This window comes from Babylonia areolata, chromosome 14 (genome assembly GCF_041734735.1).
Source record: "Babylonia areolata isolate BAREFJ2019XMU chromosome 14, ASM4173473v1, whole genome shotgun sequence".
Lineage (NCBI taxonomy): Eukaryota > Metazoa > Mollusca > Gastropoda > Neogastropoda > Buccinidae > Babylonia > Babylonia areolata.
In genome coordinates, this window is record NC_134889.1 from 7001896 (window position 1) to 7019976 (window position 18081).

Sequence of the window (18081 nt, forward strand, 5' to 3'; positions counted from 1 at the left end):
TCTCTGCGAAATTAATGGTTTTCTTGTCGTTTCTTCAGTGTTGTCGGTCCACCTTTTTGTTTTGTTTTCGTTTTCTTTTCTGTCTTCCCGTCCGCCTCCCTCCCCCATCAGTTCATTGGACTGTCTTAGCTAAAGCCATTAGATCTTGATTCGTGGTCACACCAGTATAGCTTTCTGTTCTTGACTGACGATTGAATCTCTTTCTGAGACAATACAGTTATTCTGATTCTGCTTCTGACTCTCATCACCACTGCAAATCTCTTCTTCTTCTTCTTCGTTCGTGGGCTGCAACTCCCACTTTCACTCGTGTGGGCTTTTACGTGTATGACCGTTTTTACCCCGCCATGTAGGCAGCCATACTCCGTTTTCGGGGGCGGGGGGTGCATGCTGGGTATGTTCTTGTTTCCATAACCCACCAAACGCTGACATAGATTACAGGATCTTTAACGTGTGTATTTGATCTTCTGCTTGCGTATACACACGAAGGGGGTTTAGACACTAAGCAGGTCTGCACATATGTTGACTTGGGAGATCGGAAAAAATCTCCACCCTTTTCCTACCAGGTGCCGTTACGGAGATTCGAGCCCGGGACCTTCAGATAGAAAGTCCAACGCTTTAACCACTCGGCTATTGCGCCCGTCGCCACTGTAAATGAGCTGTACTGAGTGTGGGGTGTGGTTACAGAGTGGATGGAGTTTTCTCCCTACGACATTGGCATGCCCAAGTACGGCACCTTCATGCGTCCTGACCTGTTCGGCTGCAAGTTCTTCATGGGGCAGATCGTCAAGAGGTTTCCAGAACCCCCGCTCCACTTCCTGCAAGGTGAGAATGATCATTGGTACTGATTGATACTTCATTGATACTGATTGATGCTTCAGGGTGAGAATTATCATTGATACTGATTGATACGTTATTGATACTGATTGATGCTTCAAGGTGAGAATTATCATTGATACTGATTGATACTTTATTGATACTTCATAGTGAAGATTGTTATTGATTCTGATTGATACTTCAAGGTGTGGATTATCATTGATAATGATTGATACTCTATTGATACTTCAAGGTGAGAATTATTATTGATACCGATTGGTACTTCAAGGTGAGAATTATTATTGATACTGATTGATACTTCAAGTTGAGAATTATCATTGATACTGATTGATACTTCAAGTTGAGAATTATTATTGATACCGATTGGTACTTCAAGGTGAGAATTATTATTGATACCGATTGGTACTTCAAGGTGAGAATTATTATTGATACTGAATGAAACTGTATTGGTACTGATTGATACTTAAAGGTGAGAATGATCATTGAAACTGACTGATACTTCAAGGTGAGAATTATCATTGTTCTCATTGGTACTTCAAGCTGAGAATTGTCATTGATACTGATTGGTACTCCAGGGTGAGAATTATTATTGATGCTGATTGGTACTTCAAGGTGAGAATTATCGTTAATACTGATTGATACTTCATTGATACTGATTGATACTTCAAAGTGAGAATTATTATTGACACTTCAAGGTGATAATTATTGATACTGACTGATACTTCAAGGTGACAATTATTATTGATATTGATTAACACTTCAAGGTGAGAATAATTATTGATATTATTGATATTGATTAACACTTCAAGGTGAGAATAATCATTGATACTGATTGATACTTCAAAGTGAGAATTATTATCGATGCTGATTGGCACTTCAAGGTGAGAATTATTATTGATACTGATTGATACTTCAAACTGGGAATTATTATTGATACTTTAAGATGAGAATTATCGTTAATACTGATTGATACTTCATTGATACTGACTGATACTTCAAAGTGGGAATTATTATTGATGGTTTAAATAAACTTTAATTATTCAACAATACACATGATTACAATGCATTGAATGACAAAAGAGCATCAACAAGCTTAAAGCTTATACTGTGCTCACAACGTTGCACTTCAATTTTATCATGACGGCAGATGAACCATATTATGACTTGTATGAAATAACATGCATAAACAGTAAGTAATGTAATGATGAAATAAAACAAATAAACAAACAGTACACAATATAGTAAAATAATGCTAATATCAATATTAACATGAGATTAAATTTGTTATCACCAAAGTAATTGGCCTAATAGAAGAAAAACACGAAGAAGAAGAAGAAAATTTAGAAGAATGGAGGGTAAGGTGGTGGAGGAGGGGGAACAGAGGGGAGAGGAGAAATTCTAACAGATCATTGGCCAATCCATTCACCTTGAATATTTGGTCAGTCAAAAAATTCAACATATATTTTACGAATAGAATCATGTTGTACTCTTTCTTCACAATACTTTCTAAGCTAAAATCTATTTGAATCGGAGATAAACTGGTGGACAGTTTGAAATATGAATATATTTGTATGATTTTGGAGAACAGGATCTCCATGCAACAGAATTATTATTGATACTTCAAGGTGATAATTATTGATACTGACTGATACGTCAAGGTGAGAATAATCATTGATACTGATTGGTACTTCAAGGTGAGAATAATCATTGATACTGATTGGTACTTCAGCGTGATATTTATCATTGATACTGTTTGATACTTTAAGGTACAAATTATCATTGATATTGATTGACACTTCAAGGTGAGAATGATAATTGATACTGAATGGTACTTCAAGGTGACAGTTATCATTGATACTGATTGTTACTTCAATGTGAGAATTCTCATTGATACTGACTGATACTGAAAGGTGAGAATTCTCATTGATACTGATTGAAACTTCAAGACGAAAGTTATCATTGATACTGATTGATACGTAATAAGCGCCTATCTTCAGTCAAAGGTGAGAAGTAACTTGAATTGACGTGGAATTTGCTCGAGTGGGCTTTTTGTTTGTTTGTTGTCTAGCTTTGGATATCACTCTTTTGTTCGAACACACGCAGGAATGCTGATGATTATTGTAAGATGGTACCATGCAACTATGAACTTCAGAACAGCTTAGGAAGCATATGTTGTCCTGACTATCTGAGCTAGAATTTGATTATAGTGGAGAGTGTCTTGCCCAAATTACACCCCCACTCTCTCGGCCAAGAGGGTTTTAGAACAGTCGGCGTTGGGATGGTTCCCAAAGGCCAGCTAGCCCCCCCACCCCCACTCCCACCCCTCCAAGACTGCTGCACTAAGAGCCAGTGCAGTTTTGCCTCCTAGTTTGAGGGACATTGTCCTTCACAAAAGACGAAGCTGTAAATGAATTCCCATTGCAGTGGAGAAACCATTGATCATACAGCTCTCACTCTGCTTTTGGCCCAGCTGTAAACTTATGTCAGTCTCTGTTGTAACCTGAGCACTAAGCCGGACACAGGTATGGTGACGATGATGATGGTTGTCCAGTGAACCAGACACAGGTATGGTGACGATGATGATGGTTGTCCAGTGAACCAGACACAGGTATGGTGACGATGATGATGATTGTCCAGTGAACCAGACACAGGTATGGTGACGATGATGATGGTTGTCCAGTGAACCAGACACAGGTATGGTGACGATGATGATGATTGTCCAGTGAACCAGACACAGGTATGGTGACGATGATGATGGTTGTCCAGTGAATCAGACACAGGTATGGTGACGATGATTTTGATTGTCCAGTGAACCAGACACAGGTATACTGACTATGATGATTGTCCAGTGAAGCAGACACAGGTATGGTGATGATGATGATGATTGTCCAGTGAACCATACACAGGTATGGTGACGATGATGATGATTGTCCAGTGAACCAGACACAGGTGTACTGACGATGATGATTGTCCAGTGAACCAGACACAGGTATGGTGACGATGATGATGATTGTCCAGTGAACCAGACACAGGTATGGTGACGATGATGATGGTTGTCCAGTGAACCAGACACAGGTATGGTGACGATGATGATGATTGTCCAGTGAACCAGACACAGGTATGGTGACGATGATGATGATTGTCCAGTGAACCAGACACAGGTATGGTGACGATGATGATTGTCCAGTGAACCGGACACAGGTATACTGACGATAATGATGATTGTCCAGTGAACCAGACACAGGTATGGTGACGATGATGATGTTTGTCCAGTGAACCAGACACAGGTATGGTGACGATAAAGATTGTCCAGTGAACCAGACACAGGTATGGTGACGATAAAGATTGTCCAGTGAACCAGACACAGGTATGGTGACGATAAAGATTGTCCAGTGAACCAGACACAGGTATACTGACGATGATGATGGTTGTCCAGGTATCTGGGGCAGCGCCTTCTGTATCCAGTTCAAGCGGCTTCTTCAGGACGACAAGAAGGTGGACACTGTGGAACTGATGCGGAGAGAGAGAGAGGAGCTGGGTGAGTTTTGAGTTCGAATCCTTCCCTGTGTGTGTGGAGGGGCGGGGGAGTGGGATGGGGGTGAGGGTTGTTGTTGTGCGTGAGGAGAGGGGAATATTTGGGGGTTATGTGGTGGTAACTTGGGGAAAGGGAGCGGGGTTGGGATGGGGAGCGGATTGTGTGTGTCCCCCCCCTCCTCCCCGCCACCTCCCCCCCTCCCACCCCCCAAAAAACCAAAAACCAAAACAAACCACACAAACAAATAACAACAAAAAACCAACAACACAAAAAACAACCATAAAACGAACAAACAAACCAGAGTATGGCTGCCTTCATGGCAGGGTAAAACTTGTCATACACATTATATACACGTGAACATGGGAGTTGCAGCCTACGAGCACAAGGAAGAAGAAGAAGAAGAAGTAGCAGTAGCAGTAGAAGTCCCCTCCTTCATAACTTATTGATGAATTATTATCCTCCCTCTCCTCCTACCCCCCTCCCCCACCCTCCCTCTATTCCCCCACCACAAACAACAACAACAACAAACAAAAAATAAACAACCCCAAAACAAACACCTCTCCCTCTCTCTCTCTCTTTCTCCCTCTCCCTTTACCTCCTCCCCCTCTTTTCCATTCCCTCCCTCCCCACCCCCCACCCTCCCGAAACTCCCCCTCCACCACACCACACCACCATCACACCCCCTTAAAAAAACAAAAAAATCCTCTCCCTCTCCCCCACTCTTTTTCCTTCTTCCCCACCTCCTCTTCCCCTTCCTCCTCACCGACACCCGAACCCCCCCCCCCCCCATCCGCACCCTCAGCTCCCCCCCACCTTATCCCTTCCCCCCCACCCCCCAACCACCCAGCCCATGCCCCAAATGATTTGTACCGTAACTGCTGTTATGCGCTAGCCAGCGGGACAAAGGGGAGGTTACCTACTTCCGGGAGGTTATCGGCCGTAGCACTTTCGTTTTCTCTGCATAGGCGGATAGTAGTTTGCACAGGACAGGAATGTCAGACCCCTGCCGGAGTCTGCACTAGTTGGGTCACGGTAAGTATGTTATTTAAATGTAATTTTAGATAGAAAATTTCCTTTTTGATATACCAGCGGGCTCTCTGTTTTTCATGTGCAGCTCACAACTGTCCACGATTATCAGTTGTGCAGGAAGGCTGGTTCATAATATCAAATACAGTGTGATGAGAATGCAACACATCTTTTTTTTTATAATCTGATTAGAAGTTAGATACTCCGTGTCTTGAAAGGCTTGTTGCTCCCACCACCATTTTCTTCCTTTTTTCTTTTTCTTTTCTTACGATTCTTTTCTTTTGAAAGAAAAAGATACAATACTTTCTTTTGCAGAGAAGGAACTGCAGAGGGAAATGGAGAACCAGTCCGATGAAGAAAGCGACAGCAGCGACACAGAAGGAGCCGACTCCACAGATGCTGCCACCAACGGCACAGTGACAACGACGAAGACGACGACAACAAACACTGGGTTGTCACGTGCCCAGTCCAGGCGAACGACAATGCGTAGGAAATCGTCCAAGAAAAAACAGGTCAGTGGTTGGTTGGTTGTTGGTTTGTTGTTGTTGTTTGTTTTTTTTCGGGGGGGTGGGGGGGGGTGAATAATGATGAAGATGATGATAACAACAACAATAACAATAATGAATGATAGTAGACATCATCATCATCATAATCATGATATCAATGATAAGAGGAATGTGCATTTGTATATCACCCTTTCTAAGAGCTCAGGGTGCTTTACATGTAGGAAAAAAAAAAAAGTACAACTTTCATAAACTACTCATGACCTCTCTCCATCTCTGTCTCCATCCCTGTTCATGTCCTTGTCTCTGTCTGTCTGTCTCTCACTCTCTCTCACTCTATCCCCCCTTAAATTTTCTAACACACCACCAGGGTTTCTGAGACAGAGTGTTGGAGCTTGTCTTTGACAGCACTATCGTACAGTATCTATCTGTCTGTCTATCTATCTATCTATCTGTCTGTCTGTCTATCTATCTATGTTGTTTTCCTCAGATCACCATGGTTTTTGGGGCGGGGTGTTGGAGTGTGTGTTTGACTTCGTGCATTATTTATTCAGTTATGTATTTATTTGTTTATTTTATTTATGTATTTATCTATCTATCTATCTATCTATCTATGTTATTTTCAAACTAGCAGGCAAAATTGCACTGGCTCTTAGTGCTGCAGCCTTGTGGGCTAGTTGGCCTTTGGGAACCATCCCAACGCCGACTGTCCTAAAACCCTCTTGGCCGAGAGAGTGGGGATATAACTTGGGCAAGACACTCTCCACTATAATCAAATTCTAGCCCAAATAGTCGGAACAGCAGTTGCCTCCTCTGCTATTCTGATGGTCATAGTTCGACACGACTGACTGTCATAATATATATATATATATATATATATATATATATATATATATATATATATATATATATATATTCTCCCACTTCCAGGGGTTCTGGGACGGGGTGCTGGAGCGGGTGTTTGACAGTACCATCATGCAGAGCATCGAGGGACGGGCGGCCATGGTGCACAACTTCATGAGGGGCCTGAGTCTGAACGACATGTACCCCTTCTCCCCCTTCACCAAGATGGATGACGACTCCTCCCCCTCCCCCTCCTCATCCTCTTCCTCCTCTTTCTCTTCCTCCTCCTCGTCAGCATCATCAACAGCAGCGGCAGCCGATTCTTTGTCTTCATCGGTGTCGGAATCGTCACCGTCGTCGTCTTCTTCTTCTGCGACGTCATCGGGTTCGAAGTCGAAGTCTGGGGGTGAGGGGTTGTTGTTGTTGTTGTGGTGGTGGTGGTGGTGGTGTGTGCGTGTGCGTGTTGTGGTGTGTGTGTTTGTGTGTGTGTGTTTTTTGTTTGTTTGTTAGGTCTGAGAAAGAGTTACTGCCCCCTGTACCCCAAACCCCGCCATAACTCCCCAATTCACCCACCAACCCCCATGCCCCCACTGTCATCAGCTCTATAGTTCTCTCTCTCTCTCTCTCTCTCTCTCTGTCCGTGTCTCTTTCTCTGTCTCTTAGTTCTGCCTCACACAACGCTCCTGTCCCCACAGGTCACTTCAAGGAGATCTTCGACATGCACCCGACCCACCTGAAGCGGATGTACGTGGTGGACGGGGGGCTGACCTTCAACTCCCCCTACCCCCTCCTCCTCCGCCCCCAGAGGCACGTGGACCTTCTGCTGTCCTTCGACTTCAGTGCTCGCCCCTGCGACACCTCTCCGCCCTTTAAGGTGCGTTTGGTGGGGAAAGGGGGAGTTGTTTGGAGAAGTTTGTGTGTGTGTGTGTGTGTGCTGAGGGTGTTGGGTTAACATTCGGGGAGGGGTTGGGGTTGGTGGGAGGGGGAGAGGGCGGTTGAGAGAGGTTTGGTGGGAAGTTGTTGGGTTAACTTGAGGGGAGTGGGGGTGATGGGATGGGGCAGGTGGGGGTTGTTACGCGTGGGGGAAAAGGAAGTTTTGTTGGGAGGGATGGAGGTGTTGGGTTAACTTGGGGGAAGGGGTTGGGGGTGATGGGATGGGGCAGGTGGGGGTTGGTACGCGTGGGGGAAAAGGAAGTTTTGTTGGGAGGGATGGAGTTGTTGGGTTAACTTGGGGGAAGGGGTTGGGGTTGGTGGGACTGGGATCGGGAGGTTGGGAGAGGTTTTGTGTGGGCGAAGGGATGGGGATGTAGGGTTAACTTGCCGGGCGAGGATTGGGCGGGGGGTGGGGGTTGGAATGAGGAGGGGAAGAGGGAGGTTGGGAGAGAGGTTTGGTGGGGGGGAGAGGGTTGTAAGGTTAACTTGGGCGGGAGGGGGACGGGGGGAAGGGATAGGCGTTGTTAGGTTAGCTTGGGGGGGGGGGGGCGCGTTGGAACTGGGAGGAGTAGAGGGAGGTTGTGAGAGGTTTGGTGTGTGGGGAGGGAAGGGAGTTGTTGGATTAACTTGGGATGGAGGGGTTGGGGTTGCAGTTAGGGGAGAGAGGAGTTTGTTTGTTGTTGTTTATTTGTGTGTTGGTGGTTGTTGGATTAACTTGGGGGGGGAGGGGTTGCGGTTGGTGGTGGGAGGGGGAGAAGAACGTTTGGAGAGGTTTTGAGGGGAGGGAGGGGGTTGTTGGGTTGGGGAGGGGGAGGAGGAGATTGGGAGAGGTTTGGTGGGAAAGGAATGGGGTTGTTGGGTTAGCTTTGTATTGTATTGTATTAAACATTTTTTGTCACAACAGATTTCTGTGTGTGTAATTCGGGCTGCTCTCCCCAGGGAGAGTGCATCGCTACACTGAGGGCACCACCCCCCTTTTTTTTCTTTTCTGGTTTTTTTTTTTGTATTTTTTCCAGCCTGCAGTTTTGTTTTGCTTTGTTTTTTCACTACCCTATAATTTTCCTGTCCTCTCTCCCCCTACCCCAGGAGTTGGTGTTGGTGGAGCAGTGGGCATTGATGAACAACGTGCCCTTCCCTACCCTTCCCTTCCTACCCTACCCTTCCTACCCTACCTTTCTACCATAGCCTACCCTTCCCTTCCCTACCCTACCTTCCTACCACAGCCTACCCTACCTTTCCCTACCCTTCCTACCCTACCTTCCTACCCTTCCCTACCCTACCCTACCTTCCTACCATAGCCTACCCTACCCTACCCTGCCTTACCATACCCTTCCCTTCCCTACCCTACCTTCCTACCATAGCCTACCCTACCCTTCCCTACCTTCCTACCATAGCCTACCCTACCCTTCCCTACCTTCCTACCATAGCCTACCCTACCCTACCCTGCCTTACCATACCCTTCCCTTCCATACCCTACCTTCCTACCATAGCCTACCCTTCCCTACCCTACCCTTCCTACCCTACCTTCCTACCATAGCCTACCCTTCCCTACCCTATCCTACCCTACCTTCCTACCATAGCCTACCCTTCCCTACCCTACCCTACCCTTCCCTACCTTCCTACCATAGCCTACCCTTCCCTACCCTACCCTACCCCACCCTACCCTTCCCTACCTTCCTACCATAGCCTACCCTACCCTACCCTGCCCTACCATACCCTTCCATTCCCTACCCTACTCTTCCCTACCCTACCCTATATTTTTCACTTGTCTCTCTCTCTCCCCCTCCCCAGGAGTTGCTGCTGGCAGAGCAGTGGGCGCGGATGAACAACATGCCCTCCCCTGCCCTTACTACGATACCCTTCTCATTCTACTCAGTCCACTTTTCCCTTCCTGACTCTACCCTACCCTAGTCATATATCTTTTTCCTCCCCCAGGAGTTGCTGCTGGCGGAGCAGTAGGCGCGGATGAACAACGTGCCCATCCCTTACCTTCCTACCCTATACTACCCAACCTTACTGATTATACCCTACTCTACCCTATACTTTTTCATCTCTCTCTCTCTCTCTCTCTCTCTCTCTCTCTCTCTGTAGGAGTTGCTGCTGGCGGAGCAGTGGGCGCGAATGAACAACGTGCCCTTCCCCTCCCTTCATACCCTATCCTACCCAGCCTTACTGATTATACCCTACTCTACCCTATACTTTTTCATCTCTCTCTCTCTCTCTCTCTCTCTCTCTCTCTCTCTCTCTCTCTCTCTCTCTCTAGGAGTTGCTGCTGGCGGAGCAGTGGGCGCGAATGAACAACGTGCCCTTCCCCTCCCTTCATACCCTATCCTACCCAACCTTACTGATTATACCCTACTCTACCCTATACTTTTTCATCTCTCTCTCTCTCTCTCTCTCTAGGAGTTGCTGCTGGCGGAGCAGTGGGCGCGGATGAACAACGTGCCCTTCCCTTCTCTTCCTACCCTATCCTACCCAACCTTACTGATTATACCCTACTCTACCCTATACTTTTTCATCTCTCTCTCTCTCTCTCTCTCTCTCTCTCTCTCTCTCTCTCTCTCTCTGAGTTGCTGCTGGCGGAGCAGCAGGCGTGGATGAACAACGTGCCCTTCCCTTCATACCCTATCCTACCCAATCTTACTGATTATACCCTACTCTACCCTATGCTTTTTCATCTATCTCTCTCTCCAGGGAAGGGTAGTGCTTTTAAGGGAGGGGTAAAAGAAGAGATTAGGGAAGCACAAAGACAGGTTAAGAAAGACTTGCAAGAGGGCAGAGAAAACTATAAGCGGAAAATAGAAAACAAATTACTCAGCAACAACATGAAAGGGGTGTGGGAAGGGATGAAACTAATGAGTGGATACAAAGGTAGGAAGGGGGGGAAAGAAACGGTTTTATCATCATCAGAAGAAGAAGCAAACAAACTGAATGACTTTTTTGCTCGTTTTGATTGTCACGATTTTAGCGCAGAAAGACAAGATTTAAGTGATATTTTAAATGTTAAGAAGGACGAATGCATTGTTGTGTCTGAAGAGGAAGTGCTTTCACAATTAAAACGAGTGAAACCAAACAAAGCACCTGGTCCTGATATGATCCGATCAAATACACTGAAATACTGTGCAGCTCAGCTCTACCAGATTTTAACAATTATTTTTAATCAGTCTCTTAGTGAATGCAAAATACCATCTATCTGGAAAACTTCCTGCATTATACCTGTACCTAAGAAAACACATGTTTCATGTATGAATGACCTCCGTCCTGTAGCACTGACATCTGCTGTGATGAAACTTTTTGAAAGAGTGATACTTGTCTATCTGCAGGAGTCTGTCAAACCATTTTTAGACCCCTTGCAATTTGCATACAGGAGAAACAGATGTACGGATGATGCAATACTGTTTGTCTTGAACAAAATCTATGAACACCTAGACAAATCAAATACCTGTGTCCGCTTGATGTTCTTTGATTTTTCTAGTGCTTTTAATACAATTCAACCTCACCTCTTAGCAAAAAAGCTGATGCACATGGGACTCGCTTTTCCGACGATTTTATGGGTTTTAGACTATCTTACTAAAAGGCCTCAGTTTGTAAAATTAAATGATTTTATGTCTACTGTCTCTTTCACAAACACAGGTGCACCACAAGGTACAGTCCTCTCGCCTTTTCTTTTTACCTTGTATACGGCTGAATGCAGAAGTCTGACCAATTCGTGTCCCCTCGTTAAGTTTGCAGATGACTCCGCACTGACAGGACTTATTACTGATGACGATGACACTGACTACCGAAGAGAAATTGACAGGTTTGTGAACTGGTGTGAAGAAAATTTCCTTGAGCTGAATGTTAGCAAAACCAAAGAGCTTGTAATCGACTTCAGAAAAAAGAAATCAACTTTAAGTAAAATCATCACAAAAAATGAAGTGGTCGAACAAGTAGACTCATACAAATATCTCGGTGTGATAATCGACAATAAGCTGTCTTGGAATGAAAACTCAACTGCACTCATTAAAAAGAGCAACAGTCGCATGTACTGTCTTAGAAAAATGAAATCTTTTAATGTATGCAAGCAGATGCTCCAAATGTTTTACACATCTGTTGTCTGTAGTGTTTTAACATACGGAGCCGTGTGCTGGGGGGGAAACCTGACCAAACATGACAAAGACAGGTTGGAAAAAGTCATTAGGAAAGCGGGTGGGGTGGTGGGTATAAGACAAGACACCTTTAGCGACATGCACAATAGAAAACTGACTGACAGACTAATAACAATTTTGACCGACGTAAGACACCCACTACATGATGACATTAATAGCAGAAGGTCAGACATAAGTGGTAGGTTTAGAGCTCCACGCGCAAGAACATCTCGATACATTAATTCATTTATTCCTACAGCCATTCGCGCACACAATCAAAACATCCAATACACTAAGTGAACCCTCCCACCCCCCAAGCCCCCTCGCCACAGCAACACCTGAACTTCACCAGCAGACGAGTGTATGGGAGCAGACATTATGCGTGCATGTGGGACTGAGCGGGTGAGCACGGGCAAGCAAGCATTTGTGTGTGTGTGTGATCGGAAGTGATTTTTAAATATTTTCTTATTTTACTTGGATTTCATGTATCTTAATGTTAATGTTCTAATCTTACTGGCGTGACATATGTTATGTGCATGCATACGTTGTTTGTGTGTGTGTGAGTGTGTGTGTGTGCGCGTGTGTGTGTGTGTGTGTGTGTGTGTGTGTGTGTGTGTGTGTGTGTGCATTTTACTTATATATACGATTTATTCCCTTGATGTTTTTATTTATGTATTGTTGTACAATACCTTATGGTCTTAACGTGTGTGTGTGTGTGTGTGTGTGTGTATGTGTGTGTGGGTGTGTGTGCGTGCGTGCGCGCATGTCATTTTTAGTAATCTTATACCCTTTTTTGTTGTTGGATGTTTTCATTTGTTAATATTGTTGTGCAATACCCTATTGTCTTAACATGAGTATGTGTGTGTGGGGAGTGGGGGGGTTAGTATATCGTCAGCTATTGGGAATTCTTATTTGACTAGTTTTAATCTCTTCTTATGTTGCGCATGATTTTATGCCAGTGTTTACAATGAGCCTGTGATTGCACAACTTAATTTCCATGTGGATTAATAAAGTGTTTTTGATTTGATTGATTTGATTTGATTTGAGGAGTTGCTGCTGGCGGAGCAGTGGGCGCGGATAAACAACGTGCCCTTCCCTTCTCTTCCTACCCTATCCTACCCAACCTTACTGATTATACCCTACTCTACCCTATACTTTTTCATCTCTCTCTCTCTCTCTCTCTCTCTCTAGGAGTTGCTGCTGGCGGAGCAGTGGGCGCGGATGAACAACGTGCCCTTCCCGCCCATCGACCCCACCATCCTGGACCGTGAGGGCCTCAAGGAGTGCTACATCTTCCGCGACTCCCGCGACCCCCACTGCCCTGTCGTCATGCACTTCGTCCTCATCAACATCACGTTCCGCGAGCAGGTCAAGCCAGGTGGGTCACACACACACACGCACGCGCGCACACACACACACACACACACATGCACGCACGCACGCATGCACACACACACACACACACGCACACACACACAAACATAAATTAACAATCAAACAAAATGGGTGCGTGTGTTGGGTGGGGAGAAGGGAGAGTGAGAGTGTGGGGTTGATAAGAGACAGGGGAAAGGGTGGGGGAGCTTATGGTGAGGGGGTGGGGGCAAAGAATATAAAGTTTTTTTGTTTTGTTTTTTATTGTGGTTTTTTGTTGTTTGTTTGTTGTTGTTGTTTTTTGCATCAGTTATATAATTATGACTCTCTGTGACCAGGTAAAACCTGGTGTGTGATGGGAGGGGGAGGGGGAGAAGGGAAGGAGGAAGAAGGGTGGGGGGGTGTGGGGATGGGGGGGGCAGTGAAATTGGGATGGACTGGAGGGGTGTGGGGGAGACGGAGAGACAGGTAGATATGGTAGGAGAGGATCACCATGAAGTTATGACCTGTGAGTCTAAAATCATTGCATGTTCATGTTGATAAGATGTAGTTGATATATAGATGTAACACGTCCACTTAGGAAACGAGAGAATCTGAGCGCACTGGTTCGAATCACGGCTCAGCCGCCGATATTTTTTCCCCCTTCACTAGACCTTGAGTGGTGGTCTGGACGCTAGTCGTTCGGATGAGATTATAAACCGAGGTCCGGTGTGCAGCATGCACTTAGCACACGTAAAAGAACACACGGCAACAAAAGGGTTATTCCTTGCAAAATTCTGTAGAAAAATCCAGTTTGATAGGAAAAGCAAATAAAACTGCACACAGTAAAAATACAAAAAAATGTGTGGCGCTGTAGTGTAGCGACGCGCTCTCCCTGGGGAGAGCAGCCTGAATTTCACACAGAGAAATCTGTTGTGATAAAAGAAATACAAATACATACAAATACAAATATATATATATATATATATATATATATAATATGTATATATATATATATGTGTGAGTGTATACATGTCCCTCTCCCCCTCACTCTCTCTCCCTCTCTTTCTATATATATTCATTCATTAATGTGATTTTTTATGTTTAACGTGGTAATGTCCATAATATTCCACCTATTTTCATGAGACCACACATTGTCAGTGTACATAGGGAGGTGATAAAGCACACCTGACAGGATTTCACAGAAATTCTAATCCTCTTGCTGTCCATACCTCATCATTATTGTGTAAAGACTGCATTTGTTTCACTGGTCATTACACACTTGTTTGGTTTTTTTTGTTTGTTTTTTTCCAAACCCCACACAAACAACCACAGGAGTCCCCCGCACAACGGAAGCTGAAAAGGACTTCGCCGACTTTGACATCTTCGACGACCCTGACCGGCCGTACTCCACCTTCAACTTCCGCTACACGCACAAAGCCTTTGACCGCCTGGCACAGCTGGCTGAGTTCAACACGCTCCTGTACGCAGAGGAGATCAAGCGCGAGATCCGGAACTGCATGCGAACGCGGAGGCGTCACAGCATTCGTAGGCCTTGCAAGCTCAAGGACATCAAGAGACTCAGTCTCCGGAACCGTAAGCAGGACAGTGCACTTGAGGCGTACATTCGCTCCCTGGACGAAGAGGTGCATCCTTTGGTGGAGGAGTGTGGCGATGCGAAGATGGCCACGACCCCTGGCAAGGAAAGGGAGGCGATTCCGGAGGAAGATGGTTTGGATGGCGGGGTGAGGAAGATGGGGTTGGGAGGGGAGAGCAATAAGGGGCAGGTGACTTATCTGTGATTCCGCTTCCTGTAGAATGTATTTTTTTTCCTTTTTGTTTTTGGGTTTTGGGGGGAGTTTTTGGGGGAGGGGGTTGCTTATGTTTCAGGGTGGGTGGAGGGGGGGGTATTTCTTCTCTTTTTTGTGTCCCAGGGTCCTTTTTTGACTGTGCATCCATCGATCTCTTGACACCATTGCATTCCAGAGAATTGTAACTCTCGATGTTTGTCTTTTGGTGAAAAGGAGATAGTTTGATTTGGGGGGCTGATTTTGATCTTGAATCAAACACTTTTTTGTGTTGTTGTTCTTTTTTTAATGCTGAAATATACAGTGTGTCTGGTGGGTTGTTTTTTGTGGGTTTTTTTTTTTTTTCAGATTATTATCATTGATTGCAGCAGTGATCTTTTGCAGTTTGTGAGGAATTCAAAAGAAAGAAAATGTTATTATCATTCGTAGTAGTAGTAGTTGTAGTAGTGTCATTAGTGTTGGTATGATGATGATCAGGAGATGATCAACTGCTGCTACAGCAAGTATTCGTTCATTTGTTTATTTTAATGTTTGTTTTAATCATTCTTATTATTATCATCATCATCATTAATATCATTATTATCATTGTTGTTGTTGTCGTTATTATTATTATTATCAACATCATTATATTATCGTGTTATTGATTAACTCCAGAACATGTGCTATGCCAAAAGTTGAATAAACATTCCATGACTTGAAGGAGATGGGGAACAATTAATTCACAGTGGATTCCCAACTAGACTGACACCATCCACACAAACCATGAGAATGTTCACCAAATAGTAATGGGTGGTAACTCTCTCCATTCAAAAGGTAAACAACTTTGAGTCAGTGCTGCTTACGCTACCGATTCAGCTAGCACACAGGTAAACAAAAGGTACACTGGAACGAACCCAGATACTTCCTCAAAAAAGGAAGCACCGGGCCTGTCCATATACCGATCATTTAGTGACAGGAGCAGTGTGCAAACACAAATGAGCTTTTATTCAAGACTGGCACAGCCTCTTAAATCCTGAACAAGCCACACAGAACACACGGCTTGAGAATGTTTGTTATGATACGTTATATCTGTTTTACATTTATTTGCTTATTTATCATCATTGTTGTCTTATTTATTTATTTATTTATTTATTTATTTTTTTATTATTACTACTATTTTTTTTTAAATTATAATTATTATTTATTTATTTATTTATGTAAGCTTATCTATTATTTATTAACCTTTCTTTTTTTTCTTCTTTTTTTTCTCTCAAGGCCTGACTAAGCGCATTGGGTTACGCTGCTGGTCAGGCATCTGCTTGGCAGATGTTGTGTAGCGTATATGGATTTGTCCGAATGCAGTGACGCCTCCTTGAGCTACTGAAACTGAAACTGAGACCCTTTCCATGACGGACTGAAAACTGAGAGTATGATAATTAAGATTTGCAATATGCACCCCGCAGTGGGACAGTATGTGTCCGCAATATCCATCTTGGAGTATTCATTTTCTGTTGTAACCTTTCCCCATTGAAAATGTGTTTGCTTACCTATATTGTTGAGAATGATACCATGTGATTCTGATTTTATTGACTCACTTGTGTAAACAAAGTGAGTCTGTGTTTTAACCTGGTGTTCAGTTGTGTGTGTGTGTGTGTGTGTGTGTGTCCGTGTGTCTGTGTGTCCGTGGTAAACTTTAACATTGACATTTTCTCTGCAAATACTTTGTCAGTTGACACCAAATTTGGCATAAAAATAGGAAAAATTCAGTTCTTTCCAGTCATCTTGTTTAAAACAATATTGCACCTCTGGGATAGGCACCAAAAAATAAAAAAGAAGCCTAATTATATGCAAACTGCATTTACTGTTATATTTATATTTTTTGTATTCTCTAAACTTGGCACTTTGACCTCTTATTCTGACACAACAACAAGAGGAGTCATTATTATCAGTTTTTGTTCAAACAGGAACTTCTTTTGCTAAGCATGGAATATTTTTATTTCTTTTGCAAACGTTTTTGGTGCAGATAGTAAAAAAGGGAAATTACTCTGTAATTAATGCTAGGGGACTTAATTTACCACAAGTGAGTCTTGAAGGCCTTGCCTCTCTTGTTTTGAATGCCATATTGACTAAGAACAAATTTTCCATGACCCACTGCGACTGAGTGTACCAGTATGTATGATTTACAATATTGTATAATATTTGAAACTGCATGTTTGGTACATATCTGTTATGCATGTGTGGGTGTATGTGTGAATGTGTGTCTTCATGTTTTACATTTATTTGCTTATTTATCATCATTGTTGTCTTTTTTTTTTTGTCTTTTTAAAAAAATTATTATTACTACTACATTTTTTTATATTATAATTATTATTTATTTATTTATTTATGTAAGCTTATCTATTATTTATTCACCTTTTTTTCTTTTTTTTTCTCTCAAGGCCTGATTAAGCGCGTTGGGTTACGCTGCTGGTCAGGCATCTGCTTGGCAGATGTGGCGTAGCGTATATGGATTTGTCCGAACGCAGTGACGCCTCCTTGAGCTACTGAAACTGAAACTGATACAATATTGTATAATACCTTCAGATGAAGTGTAGAGGTTTACAACAACTTCAGAAAAAAAGATGCACATATCCTGTTTGGAGAATTAATTTTATACATGTCCTTTGTCCTGTGAAAGTGTTTGCTTACCTGTTTTTGTTGAGGAGTGACAGCGTAGGGAATCTGAACAACTCGATCTGATTGATTCTGAATGCTGTATTGAGTGAAAGAAAAAGAGAACAATTTTTTTGACATGAGGAGACATTGTTGTGCATCTATTTCTTCTGATTGGTGTTTGATCCAGTGAGAGTATTTACAGACATGATTTGTGTGTGTGTGTGTGTGTGTGTGTGTCTGTGTATGTGCATGTGTGTGTGCTGTTGTTGTTGTTGTTGATGTTGTTTCCCATATAAAGGTCACGGAAACTATAATGCAGTGTTATGTTGACATGCCCTGTAGTCCATCTAGATGCCCTTAATGAGAATGTTTAAATACCCTGTTGTGAATACTGACACTCTCTTGAATTCTCTCTGTCCATCGTTCTCTTTCTCTTTGCCCCTCTCTTTGCCTCTCTTTCCTTCTGACTGTTTCTGTTTTTCACTCTA

General features: G+C 43.5%; 1 protein-coding gene across 3 annotated transcripts in view; it reads left to right on the forward strand.

Moving 5' to 3' along the window:
• Positions 1-14996, forward strand: part of LOC143289785 (cytosolic phospholipase A2-like) — a 99244-nt gene extending 84248 nt beyond the window's left edge. For all 3 annotated transcript variants that reach the window (XM_076598916.1, XM_076598915.1, XM_076598917.1), the window contains 7 exons: positions 685-822; positions 4271-4372; positions 5711-5907; positions 6829-7147; positions 7437-7615; positions 12993-13179; positions 14487-14996. In XM_076598916.1, the coding sequence (XP_076455031.1) occupies positions 685-822; positions 4271-4372; positions 5711-5907; positions 6829-7147; positions 7437-7615; positions 12993-13179; positions 14487-14953 (1589 nt within the window). In that variant the 3' untranslated portion in view covers positions 14954-14996. The remainder of the gene's footprint in view (positions 1-684; positions 823-4270; positions 4373-5710; positions 5908-6828; positions 7148-7436; positions 7616-12992; positions 13180-14486) is intronic.
• The last annotated feature ends 3085 nt before the right edge of the window (positions 14997-18081 follow it).